Source organism: Mirounga leonina, unplaced genomic scaffold, assembly GCF_011800145.1.
Source record: "Mirounga leonina isolate KUSES-001 unplaced genomic scaffold, KU_Mleo_1.0 Mir_127, whole genome shotgun sequence".
NCBI lineage: Eukaryota > Metazoa > Chordata > Mammalia > Carnivora > Phocidae > Mirounga > Mirounga leonina.
The window spans coordinates 2,563,506-2,590,979 of record NW_023270316.1 but is presented as its reverse complement, the minus strand read 5'-3'; the positions used below and the strand labels follow the sequence as shown (position 1 = coordinate 2,590,979).

At 53.4% G+C, this 27,474-nt stretch overlaps 1 protein-coding gene across 1 annotated transcript; it reads right to left on the bottom strand.

Moving 5' to 3' along the window:
• RAB20 (RAB20, member RAS oncogene family) lies at nucleotides 1–27,442 on the bottom strand. Its single transcript, XM_035003051.1, has 2 exons — nucleotides 26,990–27,442; nucleotides 1–1,637 (listed from the first exon to the last, which is right to left on the bottom strand). The coding sequence occupies exons 1-2, from the start codon at nucleotides 27,159–27,161 to the stop codon at nucleotides 1,102–1,104; spliced, it is 708 nt and encodes a 235-aa protein (XP_034858942.1). The 5' UTR covers nucleotides 27,162–27,442; the 3' UTR covers nucleotides 1–1,101.
• Between the last annotated feature and the right edge of the window lie 32 nt (nucleotides 27,443–27,474).

The window sequence follows — 27,474 nt, the reverse complement described above, 5'->3', positions numbered from 1 at the left end:
GGGAGGTCATGGGGTGGGGTCCTCGCGATGGGATTAGCGGCCTTGCAAGGAGCGAGAGATCAGAGCCCGCTCCGCCCACCATGTGGACACAGTAGGAAGGTGGTGTCTGCCAGGGGAAGGGCTTGGGCCCGGACGGAGATCGGATCTGCCAGCCCCCGGACCTCCGCTGCCAGCCTCCAGAGCTGCGCGAGAGAGATGGGCCCGGCCTGCGTTTTGTTCCAGCCGCCCACGTTGGCTGAGATACCCCTTAAATTGCTCAGAAAAACTGTTGCCTCGCAGCCTCCTTGTCTTAGAATCTGCTTGTGACAAAGCAGCCCACCCACCAACCCCCAGAAAGGGGGCTTCTGGGTGAGTAACTGCCTGTGTGACCCCAAACACACCTGAGCAGAGACAGACCTTCTAGATTTCTGTTCCTGGAGCTCATTTCATCGAGACAACGGCAAATGGACCAATCCAAATGTTCTGAAATGTCTAAGGATTCATTGTAGCTTTAAAGACAGAAGTACCTTAAGCTCCCAGCCACCTCCCAGGCGCCCCCGGCAAGGGGTCCACCAGGGGTGAAAATAAGGTCAAAATCAACAGTCTCCACACCAAGGGTCTCCTCATAATCCTTTTTAATAATGTGCGTAACTCACACGGCTGCAGCCGGTAGAAAAGCGGTGATTCTGGATTCCGTATAAATTAACAAGCCAAGAATCATGGTGACACGTCAACACACGAGTGCCAAGCGGTAGGACCAAGGAGAGACCACAGTGAATAAATGTCTGCGAAAACACGGAAGCGGGGCAGGTGCCCACGCACGGCCGGTGCCGCGGAGCCCGGCCACAGGCTTCGGCGAGGCCAGGATGTTAGGAAAGGAGCAGCACCGCGCAAGGGTCCCTGGGAGTCGTGGCTCGGAAGAGTGTCTTCTGCAGGCGATTCCCCTGGCCCTCACGTCCCCCACGGTGATGCAGACGGAGGAGCCGTGCCCGAGGACCGCCGAACACCCCGCTGTTGTCGTCCCCGGACGTCCCCCTGCGTGTGCAGCCCGGCTACACGACTCCGCGCTCCCAGCGGGTCAGCCCCGGCCCGCCGTGGACCCTGGGGCTCGGGGTCCCTGAGTCAGGAGCAGCACCCGGATCTGGTCCGTCTGGGGGTCTTGCAGCTGCTGACGTCCACGGTCTGCGGCGGCCCCTGGGCTCGCTGCCGCAGGATCACGGGCACCACCATGTCGAACAAGGTCTCGAACAGCAGGTCCACGTTGTACCCGGTCTTCGCGCTGGTCTCGAAGCACATCTGCTCAGCGGCCGGCACATCCTTCTCGTCCAGCATCTTGTACTTGAGGATCTTGTTGTAAAGTGCCGCCGCGTCCTCCAGCCGCACCGGCTTGGGCACTTTGGGCGATCCGCCGCCGCCGCCGCCCGCCGTCCCCGGGCCGTGCCCTGCCTTCTCCCGGCTCTCTGCGGCCCCAGCCTCGACGAGGTCCACCTTGTTCCCCACGATGGCGAACAGGCAGTCCGTGCTGGCCGTGTCTGTAAGACCCAGGAACCTGTCCTCCAGCTCCAGCAGGCTCTGCGGGTGGTTCACGTCGTAGGTGAGGATGACCGCGATCGCGCCCCGGCAGTACATGGACCCCAGGCCGTGGAACTGCTCCCGCCCTGGCCGGGAAGACGGAAAGAGAGACGCGGGTTATCTCTCGTGCCAGGACGCGCCCACCGACCACACCGCACGGCAACCCCAGAGGGACAATGGAAGCGGACCCCGAATGCACGTGTGGCTGCAGCCAGGCCGGATGGAGACACTGGCTTGCACAAAGGAGTGAGGGGCCCAGGCCCCACGGGATCCAAGGGCAGTGCCCTCTGCTCTGGGAGGTGCACGACAGCCTGGTTTCCAGGCAAACCTTTGAATTTTACTCCATGCACGTAATTCAGAGGCAGGGTCACGGGCTCATCCTACTTGGGTAGAAGGGGATCCCTGACAAAAAAGAAATAAAGAACCTTTGGTCTGTGAGTCTTAGGAGCATGGACTGAAGGCATGTTACCTACACACATGTATTTATTTAAAACGTGTCATTTGCCAATAATTCACTGTTTTCAGCCAAATGACCAAAGAAACACAAACAATGTCTACCCCAATTCCCAAACTTCCTCAAACAGCCCTGACATAGGCCAGGCTGCATCCTCACTTTGGGGCAGGCCGGCTGCCCCCCGTGTCTGGCCCTGGAGAGAGCACCGTGCCGAGAAAGCCGGCCCGGGCCTACGCCGGACCGCCGGCTTCTCCCTCACACGGAGCCGCACCCAAAGCCAGGGCCCCCTGCCTGTCCAGCAAAGCCCCAGTGTCTCCCCAAATGATCCAGAGGGGAAGGGGTGCTGAGACGGGGCCACCAGGGCTGGCAGGGGTTGGAGGCAGGCATCCTGCCGAGATGCTGAGAGTCGACGTGATGTGCCAGAAGGCAAGTCTCCGAGGGCCACCTGCTGACCAGCGGCATGCAACCCAGAGCAGCACGTCTGCCCTTCCGCACCGACGGCAGGGCCATCCTGGGACAGATCATCTCATTACAGGTTCATGGCAAATGACACTGCCTGCCAACGGGCAGAAAGTCAGCAGTCCCCTCACCCCCCCGTCGCTTTCGGGACCCACCCCGGGAGGCGATGATCAAGGAGTCTTTAGAAACAAATGTGAACACTGGAAGCAGCAGGTATTCACTACGAAGAAAAGCAAGACCAGCTTCCCCACCATCAGCCCTGAGCTAGGACTTCTCCTGCAGACACAAATCTCGTCTCAAGCGAGCGATCCGGGCATCGTGAGGTTTTCCAACAGGAGAAATGCTTCCAGCCCCCACCCTAGCTTTCCCGAGGCAGCGACCGCGGGAGAGGCCGGGGGAGGATCTCCAAGTCCGCGACACAGTTCGCTGGGGACAAACAGGCAACTGTGCTCAAGCCTGGACCTAAAATACTTCTCCTTTCCAGATAAAAATGTCTGATCTGCCTTTTAAAAACGAAAAAAGTACATAATATTGATACAAGGAAAAATCATAGTAACTAAGGAAGTAGGAACCAAAGAAGCCCGAATGCTGGCCTGACGAGTCCATCAGAGGCTCTGTTACAATCCCATAATCTACCGGCCCAGGCGCATGCAGACCTGTCCACTGTGGTCACCGCAACTGAAGAATTTACAGTGAGGCAGTCTGCATACCTGAAATGCTTAAATTCTGTTTTAGATCGACTCTGCAGCGTGTAGGCTGCTTTCCCATGAGTGCAGTGCCCATCACGGGCGGGCCCACGCACAGGGAACAGAATTCTGAATTTAATCCCAAATGAATTCAAGTGGGTGCCCTGGTATTTGTGGCATGAAGACCACAGCGAAGATGGTGGGGGAATCCATAAGACTCGGCCTTTTGAAAGCTGGTTCTGCCAATTCAGTGTGCTTGAACTCAGACTCTCTAGTAAGTTTTCCAGTGATTTGGGGACCTGGCTGAGCCGCGGAGTCAGGCTCCTACTGCTAACCCACGATAAGCGTCTGCCCTCGTCCACGCGGGGGCCGTGTACCAGCTCCCCTCCCGTAGTCTCTCTCTCTCCCCCCACCGCGTTCCCCAGCCTGGGGCCCCACACACCAACTCCAAAGCCCCGGGAATTCCCGTAGTCCCCCCTCCTTGGCTTCACTGAGGAGCTCAACAGCCTCATGGTGCGATTCTGGGGGCGTCAGGGCACCAGGCTGCCCCACCCCAGCCCTCAGAGGGCTGGGGGAAAGATCATGAGCTGTTTCAAGTTTAACCAATGCGGCTGCGGGTCAGCGAGCGCCAAACCCTAGGCTGGGTGACACGGCCAGGCTGCCAGGCTTGGAGGGCCCCTGCCGTGCGGCCTGCCAGCGATCCGGGGGCGGGAGTCTAGGAGAGGGGCCCAGCCTCCTCCACCTCCAGGAAGCAGCCTGGGCTCCCCCTGCGGTGGGTGGTCCACAGGGCTGCAGGTCGGGAGCCTGTGTGATCGTCCAGGAATTCTGGCTCATCCGGGAAGCAAATCAAGACGTGACCCGTTTCCCTGAGGTTCCCCCACATACTCACATTTGTAGGAGCTCTTTCTTTTTTAAGGCTGAATAATCTCCCATTGTATGCATGTGACACTTTCTTTATCCATTTATCTGTCAAAGGACATTCAGGGTGTTCCCATGCCTTGGCCACCGTGAATAATGCAGCAGGGACACAGAAGTGCCAGTGAGCCACTCCCGGGATGGATACTGCAGGATGCCACCTATCCTAGGGCATCTAAAATAGCCATATTCGGAGATGCAGAGACTGGCCTGGTGGTCGCTGGGGCCTGGGGGCAGGGGAGGGGGGAAGGGGGAGAGGGTGGGGAGGAAAGCTTGGGCTAGTGACCCGGAGAAGCTGGGTCAGCATGAGGACACTGGACACACCCACGCGGCCTTCCCAGCAACCACACAAAGGGCCCCCCCCCCCACATCACGGAGGGAGAAACCGAGACCAGAGCCCAGAGCTGGGACCCTGGCCCAGGTACCAGGCAGTCTGTGCTCTAACCACCCGTGGCAGAGCCAGACTCTGGGCACAGACCATCTGCGTTCGAGTCCCCACAGCGTGACATCGGGCAAGTGCCTTTGAGCCCCCGTTCTAGTCGCCAACCGGTAGCCAGTCCCACCCGAGGGAGGCTGTGAAAGTGTAAGCAAGGGACACGTGTAAGCTCCCAGGAGTGAGCCTGCTCCTGCTAAGCCCTCAGTCAGATTCCTCCCAGACGAAGCACAAACCCCTCCCCGGACCCCGTGTCCTGGGCTCTTGATCAGACGTTCACACTCCGGCTCTGAGAGCCTGGTGGCCACGTCTGCCACTGACCGATCCCATCCACCAGTCTTATTTTACGAGCCTTCCTTTTGGAGGACAGCCTTCTCCCCAGTTCCGGGGCGCATTACCGGATCTGCCGCACTGTATCCGTGGAGCTGAAAACAGCCCGGCAGCAGGCACGAGGGGGACACGAGTCAGCCGCCCACACTGACCCCAGGCAGTTGCTGGACAAGCGAAGGTAAACTGCTCGACTGCCTTCTCTTCCACCTTGGCCGTCCTCAGCCCAAGGACCACCGGCCCTTGACCCCAAGACTGCTTAAACAGTCTAAAATAATCAAATGGGTGGAGTGGCCATCAGAAATCACAATGCTGGCTGCATGGTTTAAACATGTGCATGTTCGGGGCGCCTGGGTGGCTCAGTCGTTAAGCGTCTGCCTCCGGCTCAGGTCATGATCCCAGGGTCCTGGGATCAAGCCCCGCATCGGGCTCCCTGCTCTGCGGGAAGCCTGCTTCTCCCTCCCCCACTCCCCCTGCTTGTGTTCCCTCTCTCACTGTGTCTCTCTCTGTCAAATAAATAAATCTTTAGAAAAAAAAAAAGTGCATGTTCTGTTTCATTATTTCTAAAATAAGAATGACGCGGGCACCCCCCCACCTGAGAGCACATGAACCAGGATGCGACCGGGGTGCGTGGGGGGCGTGGGTACCAGTGTGATCTGAGAAGCTCCCCGGAGAATGCACGGTGCAGCCAGAGGGGAAGATCCCCACCTCACTTGGTGCAAGCGAGAGAGAAAAAGCCAGTTGTTAACATATGAGAATCAGAAGGCTGCTGATCAAACAGTAAGGTCTACCAGGAAACATAGACACAAACACAAAAGAGGGAACTTTTTGGGGGGGTGGTGCAGAGGGGCAGAAGAGGAGAGCAAGAATCTCCAGCGGACTTCATGCCCTGCACAGAGCCCAACGCGATCCTCGATCCCACCACGACCCTGAGATCATGACCTGAGCCAAAATCAAGAGTCAGGCGCTCCACCAACTGAGCCATCCGGGCGTCCCGAAGGAGGAACTTTTAAAACGTCCTGCATGGTCTGGAATGCCCACTGGACAGGAGTGCACAAAAACACCGATGTGACCACATGAAAAAGACAAAGAACTCAGATCACAGAACCAGAGACGGGAACGGGGAGAGAGTGAAGGGCAGCCATGGAAACAGCCTGGAGAAGCCCAGTCAGGGCCGAGCTGGGCCGCACCTCCCTTTGAGATCCTATAAAAACACAGTCCTTCTTCCGATGCTCTCAGGTTCCACCGTGGTGTTATAAATACGACCTGTAAGATTACTGTAGCTCTCTTTCCTATCACTGGGTGCGTTCTGTCTCAAGTTTACCGTCCCAGGCAAAATCTAGAACATTCCCACCTGTCTGTCGGTGTCTCTGACCTGACGGTGAGCCCGGCTGGAGAAGGGCCCACGGAAACAAGTACTCCCAGGAAGGCTCACGAACGTTTGGGCTCCTTCGGTGCATGAACAGAAAGGAGGCACCTGCCCCCCCGGGGTGATGGAAGGACCAGCCGCTTCCCCCGGTGTGTGCACACGGCAGAAGCAAGGACACTTCCTACGAGGATCACCGTCTGCGCAGAGGTCCTGGTCCGCGCGGGTGAGTCCGCCCCCACGGACCGACCTGTGTGCTGGCTAACCACCAGGCTGCCCGGTTCTGTGCTCCAGTATTAGTGTAGATGGGGCCACGAAGGTTATTTTTCGAGACCTGCAATCAACTTTAAGTAAGTAGATCTCCTTCCACGATGTCGGTGGGCCTTATCCAATCAGCTGAAGGCCTTAAGAACCTGAGATTTCCTGGAGAAAAAGGATTTCTGCCTCAAGACCACGGCCTGAGTTATAAAAGAAATCTCAGCCTGCTGCCCTACAGACTTGGAACTCAAGGCGCAACACCAGCTCTTCCCTGGGTCTCCACGTTGCCACCCTGCCCGGCAGAATTCAGACCTGAGTCCCACCGTCGTGGGAGCCAAGGCCTTGCCCTCCCTCCCTCCCTCTCTCCCTTCCTCCTTCCTTCTTCATATACTTCATATTTATTTATTTACAAATTCATGAATTTATATACACTGTATTTATATACAGATTTTTATATACTTATATAATATATATTTAAAATATAAGTTGTATGTAATTTATATTATATGTAAATATAAATGTTTGGTTGTACATTTAATTATATAGTAAATATATCTTTATATATAAACTTATATTTACATTTCTATATTTATACTTATTTCCATATCCTAGTGGTTCCGTGCCTCTGGGAAAGCCAGACGATCACACCTGGAGCCACTGCATGGCGAACGTGTCGCCCCAGGAATGAGGCTGTTAAAAGCCGGGGCTCCCCAGAGGGCGGCACTGTCTCAGTGGCCCGTGTCCCCTCCTGCGCCCCCATGTCCACACTGGCTCCAGCGAGGCCCCGATCCCCTGCTGGCCCCTCACATGGTGACCTGGGGGCCGTGAGCAGCATACCTCCCGGGCGGGCAGTCCGCCGGGGCCCCCAGCCGGGGCCCACCCCAGGCCCACCGGGCGCCACAGGCTGTCAGCCACACTGGCCGCTCGTCCACGGGAAGGAGGGGTCCTGAGAGGGGCTTCTAGCAGCCACACGCATCGCTGGGCCCCAGACCGGTCACGTCTTCGCTGAGGACTGCCTGCCCTGCGCCCGGGCCCGACCGGCTCTCCCCCTACACGCAGACCCCGCGGGGCAGCCTCCTTCCCACAAAACACACAAGCCTCCTGCCGGGGCTTTAACAACTAAACGGTAAACACAGGAAAGCCAGAATTTCCAGATCCGAGATCTAGAACCTTTATGGTGGATGGGTGAGCACAGGGACCGGGGATGGAAGAGGGAATTAAAGGGGGCATTTTCGGGGCACCTGGGTGGCTCAGTTGGTTAAGCGACTGCCTTCAGCTCAGGTCATGATCCCACGGTCCTGGGATCGAGTCCCGCATCGGGCTCCCTGCTCTGCGGGAAGCCTGCTTCTCCCTCTCCCACTCCCCCTGCTTGTGTTCCCTCTCTCGCTGTGTCTCTCTCTGTCACATAAATAAATGAAATCTTTAAAAATAAATAAATAAATAAAAATAAAGGGTGCATTTTCTGGGGTTTGAAGTGATCTCCTCCTTCTTTCTACCTTTTAGTCTTGTTTCCCGTCCTGTAAAAGACAGAACTGCTACGGTCCCCCGCCGTCCGAAGCGGGCGGAGTGGTGGCCCCCAGATGCGTGCGGGCCCTTAGCGCTGGAGCAGGTGGACCGGCCTGAGAAGATGCGGGCATCAGGGGCAGCCAGGCCGTGGCGGGGTCCTTCCAGCGGCAATCCACGCCGGGGGCGGGGCGGGGCGGGGGCAAGGGGAGGCACAGAGGCTGACACACGCAGAGGGACCACGTCGTGGAGGCAGAGCCTGGAGGGGCGCGGCCGCCTACCGCCAGCAAGGGGCCTCCAGAAGCTGGGACAGACGCACGGAACGGATGTCCCTCCAAGCCTGCAGAGAGCACGGTGCCGCCCGCACGTTCACTCCAGACCCTCCAGAACTGACAGAACAGACCCCCGTGGTCTGAGCCGCCCAGGACTCACAGTCCTCGGAGGGCCCCGGGCTGCAGGCCAAGGCCTGGCCTTCCACGGACACCAAAGCCACAAATCGAACAAGAGCAGGTCCACGTGCAGGGTCAGGCTGCCCAGAGAAGCTTCTACTTCCTCCCCTTGGCCCTCCCACCCCCTCCACATGCAGATGAGCTGGACATCTGTGGCCTGCAGTGACCCAGCGAAGGAGAAGCTGACCAGATGGCTCAGACCTCAGGTGCCCCAGCCCGTGGGGACAAAGTCTGTCATCTCCTGAGCCAAGTCAGCGAATCTGCTGACTTCCCACAAACAAGTCACGAATCGCACAGCTAAGTCCCGGTGGACAGCAGCATCTAAAATTGCTTCACTGTTTCCGGCTCGACCTGGGGCTGCCACAGGAACGACCTCTGCCCTCTAATCTGATCGCTCGAGAACGAACCAACCACCCACGTCCGGGTCGCTGTCTTCCTTGAGAAACGCCAGAGGGAAGAAGCGGTCACCACTGACAACTAACAAGTTTGCCACCAAGGAGGCGGCAGCTGGTGGCACCCCAAGGAAAGCTGTCCCAAGACCAGGTGTCGAAAGCACAAGGTGGCCGGCAACAGGCAGGTTCGGGCAGGGGGATGCAGTCCCCGTGAGTCGGGAGCTCCTCCTTGCCGAGCGGGCAGAGCGGAACCAATGTGGACTGGCCGTTGGCTCTTGGGGCCCTTGCATGAGTCTGAGGGGTACTCAGGCCCCCCCGCGGCACCTGCTGCTTCCTGAGACATGCAGACGCCTCGCGGGGACCGCACACAGGCCGCCCCGCAGGGCAGGAGAGGACCCCGGCCTTCAGGGTCAGAGGCCCCGCTCCCCAGCCCCAGCTCCAAGTCCTACTCGAGCTTAGGGGCAGACCTGGGCTTGAGAAAAGAATGCCAGTATTTCAAAATCTAGAAGAAAAAGCGACCGGGTGGTTCCTGTCATACCTCTGTTATCAGAAATTGAACAAACTGAAAAAGGCCAGATAAGCACAAAAAGCGAAAAGCCTGGGCGGTGGAGCCAGCTCCCACCCGAGGCGGCAGTGGGGACGAGTCTGAATGAACCGTTCGCGGTTCTCAGACGGATGGGGCTACACTGGGCGTCCGCAGCCCAATCCCGAGGCCAGGCCCTTCCCGCCGCACGGGCAAGGCCAAGCCCCCCAACTCACACGTCCCTGCCCGGCGGACCCTCCCGGACCCTGTCCTGGGCACCACCCGAGCCAACAGCCATCAGCTGGATGGTGAAGAGCATCCCTGCCGCCACAAGGGGCCTCCAGAAGCCGGGACGGACGCAAAAACCCACAATAGGAATGGGGTGGTTTTTCTGCCAGAAGGAAGAACTAAAACCCAACACCAAGTAATGAACCACACCAACAAAAGAGAGGATTCAAAAACATTTTAAAGATAAGTGAGTAATTAAAACCCAAGAGTCCAATCTAGTTGCTTGCATGTACTGTATAGCTCCTTACATTTTGTTCTTAGCCTGACACCATTAAAAAGGTCTTCAAAACCACGGCCCGCTTCATGACACAGAGGGAAATGGAAATGGCTGTTCTTGTGGCCGCGGAAGGCCAGGCGCCTCCACGGGACCGAAAAGGAAAGCAGGGCTGCAGGCCACGCCAGGGGTCGGGGCCCATGTCAGGAGACGCTCTCCTCTTACAAATAAAGGCGCCCAAACCCACAACGATCTCCATCTCGCAGAGCCACCGCCTCTGGGACAGAGAGAAGCCTGCCTCAGAAAAACGATCTTGCACATTTCAATATACACAACGTGCTTTTACCCAAATCAGCACATGTGTCATTTCTGCGGTTTGTTTGATGACTTGAAGACTAAAACCAAAAACAAAGAATGTGTCATATGCCCAATGAACTAAATAATGAGCCGCACATAAATTAATCCTTTGCCTGTGACTCACCGACCAGGCTTTCTAAAATAACTACTAAGGTTATATAATAACTGAGGCTTAATTCTCAAATTACTTCACTCGCCTCAGACATGAGTATACTAAAAATAATTCAGTAATACAATCAAATAGTTCAAATAAAGATATGATCTCTAACAATCTAATATTAAGAAAAAGAGGCAAATCCAAAGAAAAGACACTTACATAACAGAATTAGCTTTAAAAAAAAACCCCCCACATACCAGTATATTTGATCCAATCTCCTTTACCTCCAACAGATACGCTGTTGTCCTGTGATAATTAACCTTTAGAATGAGATTATCAAAGAAAAATTATTTGCTAAATGCTCTACTTACTAGAAGCAGGAAACTAAAATCATTTCAGGCTTTTTAGTGCAAGTTTTTACTTGTTTCAAAGTCAAGACTTTGCAAACACTGCATGAAGAAAGAGAGATTTCTCAAAATACTAAGTTATCTAGAATAGCCTCTTATCTGGAGTACCCCATTCAGTAAACATCCCAGTTATTTCTAACAGCTTTGCTATCCAGAACAGCGTTTTATTCTTCTCCATAATAGAAAGTCTTCTGGGAAATCTACACCGCAGAGAACAAATGTTTTTCTGTTAATTCTATCCCAAGGGAAGCATATTAAACCTTTTCTGAACAATCCTAAGGAATCAAAGGATTTCACAGATGTTTATGATGTCTAGTTATCTCTTGCTTAACAGATTGGCTATGTGCTCATAAAATTCCCTGGAGAGTACACTATCCATTGGCAGACACTGTGAAACCAGGACCCCCTTCTGGGGATGGCACGGGCAGCCTGGGGGTACCTGGGTATAATTTCATCAATTCAACAGTGCAAAAACCCTTGTAAATCCATCATATTAAAGTATTTTATTAGAACTCGTTTTTTTAAAGATTGATTTATTTATTTTAGACCGAGAGACAGAGAGTGAGCAAGTGTGTGAGCAGGAAGAGGGCAGAGGCAGAGAGAGAGGGAGAAGCAGACTCCGTGCTGAGCAGGGAGCCCAACGTGGGGCTCAATCCCACGACCCTGAGATCATAACCTGAGCCGAAATCAAGAGTCGGGCGCTTAACCGACTGAGCCACCCAGGCGCCCCTTGTTAGAATTCATTTAATCCTATTTAAATATAACTATACTATGCTGTACATAAAAGTAAATTTTGGGGGGCGCCTGGGTGGCTCAGTCGTTAAGCGTCTGTCTTGGGCTCAGGTCATGATCCCGGGGTCCTGGGATCGAGCCCCGCATCGGGCTCCCTGCTCCGCGGGAAGCCTGTTTCTCCCTCTCTCACTCCCCCTGCTTGTGTTCCCTCTCTCGCTGTGTCTCTCTCTGTCAAATAAATAAATAAAATCTTTAAAAAAAAAGTTTTTTATTTTTTTAAAGGTTTTATTTATTTGACAGAGAGAGAGCACAAGCAGGCGGAGGGGCAGAGGGAGAGAGAAGCAGGCTCCCATCGAGCAGGGAGCCCAATGCAGGACTCGATCCCAGGACTCCGAGATCATGACCTGAGCCGAAGGCAGATGCTTCACCAACTGAGCCCCCCAGGCACCCAAAAGTCAATCTTTTAAATAATCACTTAGAATAGTCAAATTCATAGAGACCGAAAGCAGAATGGCGGCCACCAGGGCTGGGGGGGGCGGGGCTGGGGTTGGTGTTTAGTGGGTCCTGAGCTTCAGCTGGGAAGGGGAGAAAATTCTGGAGATGGCGGTGATGGTCACACAACAATGTGTACTTAATGCCACCAAGCTGTACAGTTAGAGATGAGTAAAATGGTAAATTTTGTTATGTGTATTTTACTATGATAGAAAAACTGTCTGGGGGGGCGCCTGGGTGGCTCAGTCGTTAAGCATCTGCCTTTGGCTCAGGTCATGATCCCAGGGTCCTGGGATCGAGCCCCGCATCGGGCTCCTTGCTCCACGGGAAGCCTGCTTCTCCCTCTCCCACTCCCCCTGCTTGTGTTCCCTCTCTCGCTGTGTCTCTCCTGTCAAACAAATAAAATCTTTAAAAAAAAAAAAAAAGAAAAGAAAAGAAAAACTGTCTGTGGGCGCCTGGGTGGCTCAGTCGTTAAGTGTCTGCCTTCGGCTCCTGTCATGATCTCAGGGTCCTGGGATCGAGCCCCACACTGGGCTCCCTGCTCCGCGGGGAGTCTGCTTCTCCCTCTCCTCCCCACTGGTGCTTGCTCTCGCTATCTCTGTCACTATCTCTGTCTCTCTTAAATAAATTTAAAAAAAAAAAACTATATTTAGAGAGATGACAGATAGATGGATAGAGAGACAGAGAGACAGAATTGCATGTGAAAAACAGCACCCACTAAGAACACCAGAAAACCCGAAAGGCCGAGTCCCTGCCGGTCTCGACCTCACAGCTCGCTCCTGCAGCGGCTACAGCAAGCCCAGAGCACTTCTCGTCCACCTGGAGATCTGATTTGGGAGGGCAGGGCAGGGCCTGGATTCTCCCGTCCACGGACCAACCTTTGGGAAGCAAGGCTGCAAAGCCTCAAGCAGTCTAGGGGCAGCTCTCGTCAACCCAGGATGAGACACAGTATGAACACAGTCAACTCTGCAACCCAGCCTGGCTGTGACATTTTGCACTTCACCGCCCAGTGCCTTCTCCTGAGACTCTGAGCCTGCTCACGTTCCCGGGAGAGGAAGGGGCTGCAGGTGGCTCAAGCTGAAACGGGCCACTTGCCAGGTGTTAGAGCTTCACTCTTGAGAGCAGGGGCCTGTGGCTACACGGTAACCCGCCAGAGTTAATCAGATTGGAAATTAATTAGGTTTGGAATGTGCCTTTGCAGTTGCTGTAAGAAAGGTGCACAAGCAAACAAGTGATCAACCAGCTTTGAAAGTGGGAACAAAGTGTCCTCAGACAGAATACAATCACAGTGCACCTGCTACTTCCAAAGCTCTGGGAAAGGCAAATCACACACTTCTTTTCCACTCCGAAGGCCAGGTCCTCACGGGAGAGGAGTTCCGGTGAGGATACACACTCAGGAAGCATCTAAAAAGTCCTCCACTCAGTCTGTCTTTTCATGTTGTAGGACAAGAACAGCCAATCTCAAAGGAAGAACTGCTTCCTCTGCCTTTGTTTACTGATACAGGTGTCCCTGGGCCTCAGTGTCCCCACCAGTGTCCTCGATTCTGCTAGCCACGTGTCAGCACCCCCCTCAGAACTGCCGTAAAGAGCTAACTCTGAGACCCCACTTCAGGTGCCAGGCGGAACGTCAAGCTAGACACGCGTGCCCACACGCGTTCGCAGGCAGACATGTACACGCGTGTGCCTACGTGCTCACATGTGCAGTTCGTCCTCCCCCACTGTATGGGGCACATCTCACAGATCTGGAAGCAGAGGCCCCAACCGCTCATGCAGCTGCTCAAAGACCCCCAAGAAGTAAGCAGCTCCTAACACCGGCAGTGGAATGAATAGTCTGCATAAGGAAGTGCCAGACAATAAGGGTTTTAAAAGCAATGGAAGGGGGGGCCTAGGGCGCTCAGTTGGTTGAGCATCTGCCTTCGGCTCAGGTCATGGTCCCAGGGTCCTGGGATCGAGCCCCGCATCGGGCTCCCTGCTCGGTGGGGAGTCTGCTTCTCCCTCTCCCTCTGCCCCTCCCCCTGCTCGTATCTCTCTCTCTCAAATAAATAAATACAATCTTTAAAAAAAATAATAAAATAAAAGCAATGGAGGACCTCTAAATTCTGTTAAGAAAAGAATGAGATTTGGCCAAGCATTTTTTAAAGCAATGCTACTCTGAAACGTGTTAAAAGGCAATTTTTAAGAAAGGACAAAATCATGACTCCCAAAGAGATATAAAAAGTAAATACTGAGGCGCCTGGCTGGCTCAGTCAGTACAGCATGCAACTCGATCTCGGGGTTGTCAGTTTGAGCCCCACATTAGACGTAGAGCCTACTTTAAAAAAAAAAAGTAAATATATGTTAAAAATCTTATTTAGCTCATATAATGAGGGAGCCAGACAGATGTCATCACTGAAACATGTCAAGGAGACACAGCCGTGTCTCCACCCGCATGAGGTCCCAGGAGGAAAGACTCTGCCTCATTCACTGCTCGTCCCCGAGCTCCGCATGGCGTCCGACGCGTGGCAGGTGCACCGTGCTGAGTGAGTGAGCAAACCAAGGGATTCACACCTCCTGAGCGTTCACGCTGGACAGAGAATGAGACTGAAACCAGAGGGAACTTGGAGGCGGCCACACAAGACTCCTCGACCTTGAGAGTCAGCACAAAGTAGGGAAGATAACAAAACCCTCCCCGCGTGCCCCAAGAACAGGTACAGAGCATGTAAAGGGCACAGTAAGAGACTATAGAATATGATGCCCTTTAATGTTCAGGAGGGGGCCTCTTTATGTCCAGCATTCCTCATGTTTAAGCAACTAATGATTACCATTCTTGGACGTGGACCAACATACTACCATTTTACTTTTAAGTTCTTTATTCCTATGACTCCACAGGAACAGGGGTCGTGTGGTCTACTGACTGGAAGCTGGAGCTCAGCATTTGGCAAAATACATGAAAACTAAATGTCCAACCCAAACCACGCCCATCAATAATCCCAAAAGTTATTCCTTAGCAGGTCAGAGAAAAGCCATGAGATAGGAACGAGGACAGCTCTCCCCACCTTACAAGCACTGAGGGTCCCTGCTGGGCCCCTGGGGAAGGGAGAAAGCACATGTGTGGGTCTACTGAGCCATGCAGGGCCCCTCAAGCCCACCATCCTAAGCTGCAGAACCAACCCTGGAAATCAGGTTCACTACTACAATTTGAGGACGAGATAAATGAAACTCAGAAACAGAAAGGACAATATCCTCACAGAAAAGTGTCCCCACTGATTCAGCCAAAAAAAAAAAAAAATCCGACTCCCAAACACAGCCGTGAGTTGAAAGTTGGCACCACTAAACTGCTGAGTGGCATGAGTTACTCCAAGAAATGCCACAAGACAACGGCTTTTCACAAGACACACAGTCACACATCGGCCTTCTGTTTCTGAGCAGAAACCCCGCTTTTAGGGAGGACACAGCCGACTCGCAGGCCACCCGTCTCTGCGTGGGGACACAGCCCTGGGGGGCTTCCCGGCACACAGGCTCGACCGGCCCAGAGTGTTTGCGGACAGGCCAGGCTGAACGTTCGTACCACAAACCAAAGGGAGTGCTAGTCCTTCCCCAGGACTCGGACACGGAGACCTGGACGGCCACCAAACCAGGCCCGCGAGCTCATGGCGCCAGGCAGAGCATCCCACTGGCCCTTCTTGAACAAGATTACCCAGGAACGGCGCAGCTGATCAGGGGTGACAGATTCGGGACCTCTGTCTCAAGGGCAAGCCCAACACCGTACTGACCTACTGGCTCTCTGAGACAACATAATCTCGGGCATGGAGTATATAAAGCTCAGGTAACTCTACGTGGGAAAAGAGGGGAGGACGCGAATCCTGTTAGTTATGAAACAGGTGGCCCAAAGGTTGGAAATATTTTGAACCTACGGCTATCGGCTGCTGCACTTCACAGGCTCTAAACAGGGGCATGGGGTACGCGTGGTCACATTGTGTATGCGCGCAGAGACCGCGTCCTGCTCACAGCCATAGGCTCACCTCCCTGAGACCAGAGGTCACCTCTGTGAAGGACACGCACGCTGCGTGACCAAGTGCAGAAAGCCTGGGGCAGGCTGCCCAGCTCAGCCACTTTCGGGGAGGCTGTTGAGACGGGGTCCCTGAGGGATGGCGCGGTAGCTGATCAGCCAACACAAACAGTAGCACATTCAAGCTGTTCTTTACGGCTGAGCATTAACTTTCAAACGCGGGCAAGCACTTCAGGTGTAACCTGAACGAAAAGGCTTCCTACATGGGGTGTAGCAGTTTATCTACCCCACGATCTCTCCTGATGCCTGTGAAGGCTCCTAATAATGAAATTCAGACCTTTCAAAGGATAAATAAGGAAAACAGATCGGCAGAATACAAAAATCAAAATGAGCGCAATAGCTAGGCAACTTTAGTTAGAACACTGCATTCTTGGGGCGCCTGGGTGGCTGGGTCGTTAAGCGTCTGCCTTTGGCTCAGGTCATCATCTCAGGGTCCTGGGATCGAGTCCCGCGTCGGGCTCCCTGCTCTGCGGGGAGCCTGCTTCTCCCTCTCCCTCTGCTGCTCCCCCTGCTTGTGCTCTCTCTCTCTGCCAAATAAATAAATAAAATCTTAAAAAATAAATAAAATAAAATACTCCTCTCTTTAAAAAAAAAAAAAGAACACTGCATTCTTGGGGCTCCTGGGTGGCTCGGTCATTAAGCGTCTGCCTTCGGCTCAGGTCACGATCCCAGGGTCTCCCGGCCACACGAAGCAGCTGTAAGGCACTGAGTGTGACGGGCGCCCCCGGGAGCCAAGACGGAGCCCTGCTGCTCCCACGGTCCGGGCCTCCGGGACGGCAGGGGCTGCACATCGGCCACCTGCATGCCCCTCAGCAGACAGCTCCTGAGCGGCTTCTCCCAGGGGTGCCACCTTGACCTCCCAGCAGACTGACGCAGGGGAGGCCTGCGGAGCACAGGGCCTCTGAGATGACATCACCGCACAGGACACAGAAAGGCAGCACGGAGCAGGGAGAAACAGCATGGACTCCCCACACTCTGGTGCCGGCCCCTGTTCTGCCACCAAGTGGCCATTGGACATGGGACACTAACTTCCAGGGTCTGTCTCTGCATCTCAAAGAGGGAGAGGCTGAGAAGACGCACGGTCGTGGGGAATCGCACCAGCCTCTGCCATTTCACCCTGTGCCCCGTTACACGGATGGGACCGTGAAGGACACCGGCCCAGCCCGGACGGGAGACCCTGAGCCGCTCCACAGCTGGATCACGGCACCCGCGAGGGCCAGACTGGTCTCACGTTTGCTGCCAGCAAACCCACAGAGGTCAAAGCTAAGCTCCTCTGTGCCCACGGGTCCAAGGGTCCAAGGCCATCTGATGCACGTTAAAAAGGAGCAGGAGGGGGAGGTGTGGAGGGAGCTGAGCTGTTTCAGAAGCCGGAGCCCAGCACGCGGAGAGGCCAGGCCAGGGTGAGGGCAGGCAGCCGTCCTTGTACATCCACACCCTTCAGGGCCACAGGACAAATCGACAAGCACTGACGAAACACTCTGTAGGAGTTACAAGCTCAGCTTGGCGTCTGTTAAAATGCAAACACTGGAGGAAGCGCGTGCATGTTGGTTACCTCGCGCCAAGCAGGAAGGCAGAGCTCAAGAAAGGGCTGGATTTTGAATGCTGGCTGGACATAATTTATCACTGGAAACCAAGGGATTCATGGCCACAGCACCTCTCACCAAGCTCCACAAGTGACCTTCTTTCTAAAAAAAACTCTGCTGAAAAACATGTATCATGTGACCTCACTGATATGAGGAATTTTTAATCTCAGGAAACAAACTGAGGGTTGCTGGAGCGGTGGGGGATGGGAGGGATGGGGTGGCTGGGTGATGGACATCGGGGAGGGTATGTGCTATGGTAAGCGCTGTGAATTGTGCAAGACTGTTGAATCACAGACCTGTACCCCTGAAACAAATAATACATTATATGTTAAAAAAAAAAAAAAAAAAGAAGAAGATAGCAGGAGGGGAAGAATGAAGGGGGGGAAATCGGAGGGGGAGACGAACCATGAGAGACGATGGACTCTGGAAAACAAACTGAGGGTTCTAGAGGGGAGGAGGGTGGGAGGATGGGTTAGCCCGGTGATGGATATTAAAGAGGGCACGTTCTGCATGAAGCGCTGGGTGTTATACACAAACAATGAATCATGGAACACTACATCAAAAACTAATGATGTAGTGTATGGTGATTAACATAACATAATAAAATAAAATTTAAAAAAAAAACCCTCTGATGAGACCCAAATGAACCATGAAATGTGTGTTTTATGGCCAAGAAAAGAAATCAAGACTAAAACCTTACAATTCTTAGGTCTCTTACTCCTAGGGCCGGTCTGCGAACACCCTGCCTCGTTCCAGACACAACGTGCATTACAGCAGCTGAGAAATGAACAAACCTGCAGTGCAGAATTACCCACACGCTCTTGCATCAAGTCAGCTAAGAAAAACCAGCAGCTGACTATTTTCCTCACAAGGGTGGCGGAGTGTTAATTACCTACATAATAAATCCTCCAAGTCTGTCCGTGAAAATGGAAGTATCTCAAACACTATGCAACAAATAAAGGCTAATACAAAAGCCAACCTTTTAACAAATGGTGTTGGGTCAACTGGTGTTGAGCGTACATCGACCATAAAACCCAAATAGCCTACTCGTAGGTAATTCACCTGAAAGATGAAAATTTATGTTTACACGAAAACCTCTATGTGACTATTTAGAGTGGCTTTATCCATAATCACCAAAAACTGAAAGCAATCCAAGTATCCTTCAGCTGGAGGACTGACAGGAATGAACACTCACCAAGGCACAGATGAATTCAAGTGTGTTAAGCGAAAGAAGCCAGACTCAAAATGCTCCATACTCTATGAGTCTAGAAAAGCCCAAACTCTAGGGACAGAGACAAGTCGGTGCTATCTGGGGCCGGGAGTGAGCAGAGAGACTCCCAGGGACACAAGACTGTCGTAAATGGTGGAAATGGTTTGTATTTTGGTTGTGGTCATACAACTATATGTATGTGTCAAAACTCCTAACTATTCACTAACAATGAATTACTGCAGAGACGCAAACATTCAATAAACCTTCCTTAAAAATAAAAACAACCTAGACAATTTTACTAAAAAACAAAAACTATTACCTATGCAAAACTTGTTGCCAATTTTTAAACTACAAAGCCAAAGCTTTTAAAATTCATGTGAAAAAACCTCCCTGGTCTGCCTAAATAGTGTGTTAAGTACGAAACAGGGTTCCACTATGTGTAATTTAAAGAACAGGAGGGCGCCTGGGTGGCTCAGTTGGTTGAGCGACTGCCTTCGGCTCAGGTCATGATCCTGGAGTCCCGGGATCGAGTCCCGCATCGGGCTCCCTGCTTGGCGGGGAGTCTGCTTCTTCCTCTGACCCTCCCCCCTCTCATGTGCTCTCTGTCTCTCTCATTCTCTCTGTCTCAAATAAATAAATAAAAATCTTTAAAAAAAAAATTATTAAAGAAGAGGAGCAGAAATCCGGAGTCCACAGAGGCACGTGCACCAGGAGCCTGTCTCTCCACAGTCACGCATCGGGACAGAAGATGGGCGAGAATTAGATATCAATATTCTTCACCTTTGCTTTCAGCACTTGAAAAAGATGCCACTTCTTTCTGACTGCCATGGAGTCGGATGGGATACCCGCTGTCATTCGGATTCTGTTTCTCCTCTGGCTGCTTCTGAGACTTTTCCCTTGTCTTTTGGTTTCAGAATTTAGTTCTGATGTGTCTTGGCAAGGATCTCTTTCGATTTCTCCTGTTTGGGGTTCTCTCAACTTCTGGAACCTGCAGGTTTGTCTCTGGCCGAATTTGGGAAGCTCCTGGCCATGATTTCTTCTAGGACTCTGTCAGCCCCACCCTTTCTCCCGTCCTTCCAGAACTGGGACGGCGCGGTGTTGATCTTCCGCCAGCCCCCCGCCCAGGTTGCCGAGCTCTGTTCACCTCCGTCTGCTTTCCCTCCATATTCCAGGCTGGCCAGTGTTTCCTGCTGTCTTCCCACACCGTTCCTGCCTTTCTCCCCTCCACCTGGCTGGTGAGTCCACCCCACTGCGCCTTCTGGTTTTGTTACTGTACTTTTTCATTCAGAAATTTCCCTGTGGGTCTTCTTTAAATCTGTTTTTTGTCATTTGCTCAGGGGTTCGTGATTGTTCACGGAAGCAGGCCCGGGATGGCTGCTGTCATCATCCTAACGCTTATGGGGTAACGCTACCATCTTGTGGGGTAACGCTCTCCGTCAGCTCCGGACTGGCGTCTCGGGATTGTCCTTTTGACTCAGTTGGAGATCTTCCTGGTTCTTACACGATGAGTGTTTTTTTTTTTTATTAAAACCTGGACATTTCCATCCTGTGCTATGAGACACTGGATCTTACTTAAATCTTCCTTTTGAGCTGGCTCATTCGTCCCAGCAGGGGCTGGGGGCTGGGGGCTGGGGGCTGGGGCGGGTACTCTCTCTTTGCTGACAGGTGGAGGCAGAAGCCCAGACTCCCCATGCAGCCTCCACAGGCACCGCCGAGGGGGAGGGCTCGTCACCCCCCAGCGGGGATGAGAGCCCTAGCTCCTGCGAGATCTTGATGGTGGGCATGGGGTGCTCCAGCTTGTTCTGAGTGTTTGGCTGGAGTACAGCAGTTCTTGTCTAAAAGGTTTGTTGGGATACCTGGGTGGCTCGGTCAGTTGAGGGTCAGACTCTTGATTTCAGCTCAGGTCATGATCCCGGGGTCCTGGGATCGAGCCCTGCATTGGGCTCCCTGCTTGTGCTCTCTCTCTCTCGCTTGCTCTCTCTTTCAAATAAATATTTTTTTTAAATACAAATAAATAAAAAAGAATGAACAGTCATTTAAGCTTGTGTGTATGTACATGTGTGTAAACTGTGTGTAAACATTTTTTCACAGAAAGGGAAGTTATGTGAAATCTCAACAAAGCAAGAGGGGCAAGTTCGAGTTGAAATTATAAAGCCCAGATTATCTTCCAGAGACACTGAATGGGATTCAGGCATGAGTTACGAGTATGGTTGACCTTAATTAGTCAAATTCTCCTGAATCAGCACCACACCAGTGAGCCTAAAATACCTCTTCCCACCCCCAGAATCCTCGGCGCCCCCTCCAGGAGGACTCTGGGCGGCCCTCCCAGCACACGCACTGTTCACAGGCGTCCTTTGTCCGCTGAAGTCTCGCAATATAATGGCGCCTTGTCTGCCCCGCTGAACCCAGAACCCTCGGTTCCTTCCACCTGTCTTAACACCCGCATTCATATTCCGGCCACTGTTGCTGATCAAGAGAGCAGAGGAATTCTGCAAATGCGGCCTCGCACCCAGAGGGCGCCCATCAAGGCCTGCATTCGCGGTTCATGTGGACCCACCTCCGAAGATGTGGGCTCACCCACATCACGGGCCCTGCAGGCTTAGCGTCCGATCTCAAGTGTAAACTAAGATTTTTTGAGTGGGGGCTCATGTCAATCTTAAGTCCAAGGTGCCCCCACCCCAGTCCAGCTCAGAGTGGACCACACAGCACCCCGTTGCCTGTAAGTGGTCACGGGCTCCCCCAATCACTGAACGCCAGACTCTGTGGGGAGTTTCTGTAACCACAGAGAGGACTTTTAGAGAAGTGTTCTCCCCTCTACATGACCCAAACCAGGGCTCAGCAAACTTTCTGCAAAGGGTGAGATCGTAAAAGTTTTTCTCTTTCTGTGCTATATGGTCTCTGTTGCCACGAGTCAGTTCGACCGCTGCAGGGCAAAAGGCACCACAGTCTCAGGGCGCCCGGGTGGCTCAGTCGTTGGGCATCTGCCTTCGGCTCAGGTCATGATCCCAGGGTCCTGGGATCAAGTCCCGCATCGGGCTCCCTGCTCTGCGGGAAGCCTGCTTCTCCCTCCCCTACTCCCCCTGCTTGTGTTCCCTCTCTCGCTGTGTCTCTCTCTGTCAAATAAATAAATAAAATCTTAAGAAAGAAAGAAAGAAAGAAAGAAAGAAAGAGAGAGAGAGAGAGAGAGAGAAAGAAAGAAAGAAAGAAAGAAAGAAAGAAAGAAAGAAAGAAAGAAGGAAAGAAAGGCGCCACAGTCTATAAATGCATCAGCATGGCTGTGTGCCGATAAAACCTTATTTATGACGACTAGGGAGGGCCCGGCTCAGTCTGCTGATCTACAAGAAGGGGATGTCATCCACCAGATGCTCTCCCGTCACACGAACACCAACTGCTGGGCTCAGGACCACCATATTCGGACCTCCAGAACCACTCAGCAGCTGCACAAACGTAATTAGAGAGCCAACGAAGATCTGAGTGCTCCACCCTCAGCTCCAGTTTGCACAGGCTGTCCACCCACTTCAGCACCAAGCTCTCGGGGCTTTTCAACTACACAGTCCTCACAGGCCAGTCCAAAGGATCAGTGATCAGCAACCGTGTGGTCCCTGCCAAAGAGAGCTACTTGGCAGCTCATCCGCAGCACCACCATCTTTGCCCTATCATTCCCTGGATCCAGGGGCAGCTGCCTCCAGGTGGAGCTGGGGGCTGAGGCTTCTACGAAGAGTGGAAGGAGGATGATGGGGGCTCACGGTCCTCAAGGATGGTCCGTCGCATCTGAACATCTTCAATTGTGTGTGTCTCCCCATCCTTCAGACGCTCACAGGGCTAAGGCCCTTGGCTCTGCCACGGGGGCCAAGACCTCTCAGCTAACTTCACGGGCATCATGATTTCGTACCCAGACATGCAGCATCTTCTCCTGGGTTGCACCAAAGTTATTCGAGAGAAAGATCTTAAACCAACTGTCACCTCTGGGATGCAAGGATGGTTTGATGTCCACAAATCAATGTGACACGTCCCATTCATAGAATGAAAGAAAAGAATCATATGATCATCTCCGTAGATGTAGCAGAAATGTGTGACAAAACTCAACACCCATTCATAATAAAAATCGTTAACAAAATAGGCATGGAAAGAACACATCTCAACATCTAGTCATTACACCAAGTGCTCTGAATCGCCCCTCTCTTTGATCTCTCCATTTATTGCAGAATTACTTACTGGGGGCCCACTCAAGCCTCTCTTGTCCTTCTGTGACATTCTTGCTGGTGGTAATCATGGTCATAAGCCCCCAGGGCTAGGAGATGATGGTTTCTTCATCAAACACTAACACAGCGCTTCCTCGTTCCGGGTACTACTGTTCAAGCACTTTGCCAAGATTAACCTACTGATTCCTATCAACGCTTCAGGTGGGTGCTACAACCGTCCCCATTTGGTAGAGGAGGAAAATGAAGTGGAGACACACAGCCACAAAATCACACATGTGGTCAGTGGCTGTGGCTGGCAGAATGGCACACCCTCACCCCGCAGAGAAGTCCTAAACCCTGGAGCCTGTGAAGATGTTATGTTACATGGCAAGGGGGACCAACGTCGCAGACAAATTCAAGTTACTAACCAGCTGACCTTAAAGCTTAACAAGATGAACCCAGGGGAATCACAGGGGTCCTTTAAATGTGGGGGAGGGGTGCTTGACCAGTCAGGGTCCGAGAGACACGATGAGAGACACCATGGCCTTGAGGATGGAGGAAGAAGAAGCCACGGGATGTGGGCAGGCTCCAGAAGCTAGAAAAGGCACCAAAACAGATTCCTCCCTGGAGCCTCCAGAAAGGAGCACCGGTGGCCGGCACCTCAGTTTTAGCCCAGTTAGGACTTCTGACCTGCATTTTTTAAGCCACTGAGTTTGTGGTGCTTTGTTAGAGTGGGAGCAGAGTACTGAAATAGATATTCGTCCTCGGAGCAGGGACGACTGTGACAAAGTTGGACGTGGCTTTGGAACTGGGCAACGGGCAGAGGCGGGAAGAATCTGAGACACAGGATGGAAAGAGCCTGCCCTGCCTTGCACAGGCCGTTAGAAATATGGATTCTAGCAGCCCTGCTGGCGAGGGCTCAGGAGGAAGAAGGAAGCACAGTAGAGAAAACCTGTCTCATCTTTCAAGGATACCCAAGCCGGCATAAAGACTTTAGGCAGAAATAGGGACGTTAGGGTGTTGCCAGTGTGAGCTCAGATGGAAACAGGGAACGTGTTCCTGGAGGCTGGAGGAAAGGGGATCGAGAGTTCCAAAGCGGTCTTCGCAGGACAGATACTGGGGACGCAAAAGTGAGCCGTACCCCCCCCCCACCTCCAGGGGCTGCCGCCTTGAGGTAGGAGCAATAAAGGAGGGGGCTAGCCTTCCAGGGCTCTAGGGATGGAGTTTCTTTGGATGATCCCATGTGAAATGATACCACTTCTGTCCTTGTTGCCTGTCCCCCTCCCCTGGAGTTGAAAGCCCACGGAGCAGCGGCCCCAGGCGTGTAGGAGGGGCTGGGTTTACCAACCAAAGGCATGACAGAGAAGAGAGTGGTGGCGGATTCTGCAGGGGCCCCATCTCGTCTCTGGGCAACGGCCTTTTGCTTCCAGAACTTATCAAACCGTCACGGTGAATGTCCCACATCTGTCTGCCCAACTAGGCAAGGGTCGGGGTGAGCAAGACACAATGAACGGAATGCACGGCACCTGGACAGACCAAAGTCTGACTCCCTCTTAGCTTCTGCCAGCCTCTATGGCCCCATCCCGGACGTGGACGTGATCTTACCCACGTCGGGAGGCCTCTTGTGTCACTGAATAAGATACCTATTAACCAGCCCAGCAAACCTCTCCTCCCCCTCCAGCTTCAGGCAGCCAGCCACTCTGCTGCTGGCAAGAAGAGTAAGACTCTCCGACCCCTCCTCTCTCCTCTACGACTGAACAGCCTGACACCCCGCACAGCCCCACACCCCCACCCCACCCACCTCCTGTGACCAGGGCCAGCACTAAAAACGATCCTCTCACGGGTCCGTAAACTCTGCCTTGGTTATGAAAAGTAAAATGAACACAGCTTAAAACCCAGTGTCCAGGGGCGCCTGGGTGGCTCAGTTGGTTAAGCGACTGCCTTCGGCTCAGGTCATGATCCTGGAGTCCCAGGATCGAGTCCCGCATCGGGCTCCCTGCTTGGCGGGGAGTCTGCTTCTCCCTCTGACCCTCCCCCCTCTCATGTGCTCTCTCTCATTCTCTCTCTCTCAAATAAATAAATAAAATCTTTAAAAAAAAAAAAAAAACCAGTGTCTGTGGAATGGGAAGGACGTTCAAGAGCAAGACAAGGAAAAAGCAGAATCCCCTTCAGGGTTAAACTTTTGAATTTCCAACAAAGATTAAGGAAAGGTATCTCTTCATACCTGTCTAGGTATCTAGTCATAGTCCAGGTGGCCCATAACCCCACAGTGGCTGGGGTGCCAGGCACAGAGATGGCGGGTGTCAGTGCTGAGGCCAAGCCTCGGGCACCCTGTGCGTGTGGACACAAGTCAGCCATGTGGACACAGGGCCTGGCCCCACCGCGGCCCCAGGAGCCTGACCCAGCGCACACTAAGGGTTCCAGGAACGAGAAGGCAACGCCAGGAAATGAGTCGCCGCCCCCGGCAGCCGGGCGAGATGGCTAGCGCCAGTCATCGGCTGTATTACAAAATCCTCCGACGATCAAGATTCCGGCTGATCACGCCCTGGTCACTGAAGAAAGTGGCCAGTCAAAATCACTTCGCTACTTCATACCCTTGACGCCAGAGCCAAAGGTCAGCTCCTCTTCCAGAAACACCACCTCCCACGGAGAAGGGCAGCTTGATGGCAGCCACTGACAGAGCCGCTCGATTTGGGACCCCAACACCAATCCTGCATCATCTCCCTGTAAACCAAGGATAGCACTGAAGGCCAGCCGGCCAACTAAAGGATAAATAGGGCCAGCCTTGCACAAAACAGGCAGCCGAGTCATTTCAATGCGATGTGACTTCTAGAGCTTGAGTTCCATCCCTACCAAATGCTTAGTGCTAGAAAGTCGTCTTTAGGAAAGCATCCGGGAACGTCACTGCGCAGCCTGGAGAAGAGCAGGGACGGCTACATCTGCACCTGGGAGACGCTGTTTTCATAGCATGACTGCAAATCATTTAGTCGGACATTAACCACCCTACTAAAAAAGACAGCAACAAAGAAAGCAGGATGGAGAAGGGTAGGTGGACATCAGTGAACTCCATTAACTCCACTGTAAACAGAGCACTAGTTCTAATTTTGTTTACTTAGCAGACCGGTGTGCCCAAGTTGGCAATCTAAAATTTCTAGACAGGACCTTCGGGGATATAGGTCACTTCTGAAAGTGCTGGGCTTCTGAAAGTCATGCTCATGGAAAATGTGCCCAATGATTCACAGTGTCTTTACCTGAGGCATCTTCTTCCTTTTCCTGGGGAAGGAGGTAAACTCCATGATAGGACTGTAGTTGCCAGCGTACTTTTGCAGAGTTAACTCACCGAAAGCCTGAATCAAGACCCTGTGATTTGCACTTTGGAAAAATCACAAATACTACATGTACTAAAAATAGTTCATGACTATCTTAAAAATGCTTCTGCAGAAAACCACTTCAAAGCCCCATGACAGATAGGAGCGGAGATCCAACAGGTGGTAAGTGAAGTGGGAAAGGCAGACGTGCTCAGCACTGAGTGCAGAAGCCTGAGCTTCCTGGTCTCCTGACGAAACCCCTCAGGGAAGGCTCTGCGGCTCAACTTCCTCCTTTGTAAAGAAGGGGTAATTACACTAGCTTTGCTCACCCCTCCAGGGGGTTGGGGCTATCAAATGAGATCATGTTCCTGAGCATGGGGTTCCCATTAGCAGGACGATGGAGCTCTGGAGCCAAGCCACCACGGGGTACACAAGACACCAGGAGCCTCTCTCTTTGGATCCAGGGGCACTTTTCAGGTGTCACCTGTATTGTCCCTAAGACCCACCGCGTGGCTGAAGTTTCCCAACCAGCAAAGGAGAACAAGCAGAGGCAGAGAGCGGCCAAGTGCGGCCTCGACCGTGACTAGGGGCCTGATCCCGAGATGGGGTCACACGCAGTGCGTAGGCTGTCCTGGGGGAAGTCTTGCCCTGGGACACCCCGGCCCTGGGGGATGCTTCTCTCTCGCTGCAAGCACCTGGTCCGCGGAGCCCCGGGACAGTGCGCCCGAGCGGGGCCTGAGCGGTGCCCGCCCTCACCTGCGGTGTCCCAGATGGAGATGTTGTAGGAGCGCCACGGCTTTAGGTAGAAAGCACCGCCCACCGTGCTGACCGTGTCCGGGAAGCGCCGCTCCATGTACCTCTGCAGCAGCGACGTCTTGCCCACGTTCATGTCCCCCAGAAGCACGATCTTCCCATCGGGCTTCCTCATCTTCCTGCGGGAAGGGCCCCTCCTGCCCTCCGCGCCGGTCCCGCCCGTGCGCCCCAGGCGCCGCTGGAGCAGCCGGCCGCCGCCCCCGAACGCTCGGACGCCGGGACTCGCAAGGACCCAGACTCGCGGAGACCCGGATTCGCGGGGACCCCGAACTTGTGGGGACCCGCCGGACCCTCCGGCTCCGACGCCAGGGAGCGCGGAAGAGGGAGTGAGTCTCCGAGCCCGTGCGGGAGCTGGAAACCCAGCCCGGCGCCCACCTGGCGTGTGCAGCCTGCAGCAGTCAGCTCCCGTCGGGGCGCCCCGGGCTCCG

What these genes read in the sequence shown, in the direction of transcription:
- RAB20 (XM_035003051.1), bottom strand. Translation starts at nt 27,161, where the DNA reads ATGAGGAAGCCCGATGGGAAGATCGTGCTTCTGGGGGACATGAACGTG. An exon ending in CTCCATCTGGGACACCGCAG is followed by an intron (nt 1,638 to 26,989) that starts GTGAGGGCGGGC and finishes CTTCCCGGCCAG; the next exon opens with GGCGGGAGCAGTTCCACGGC.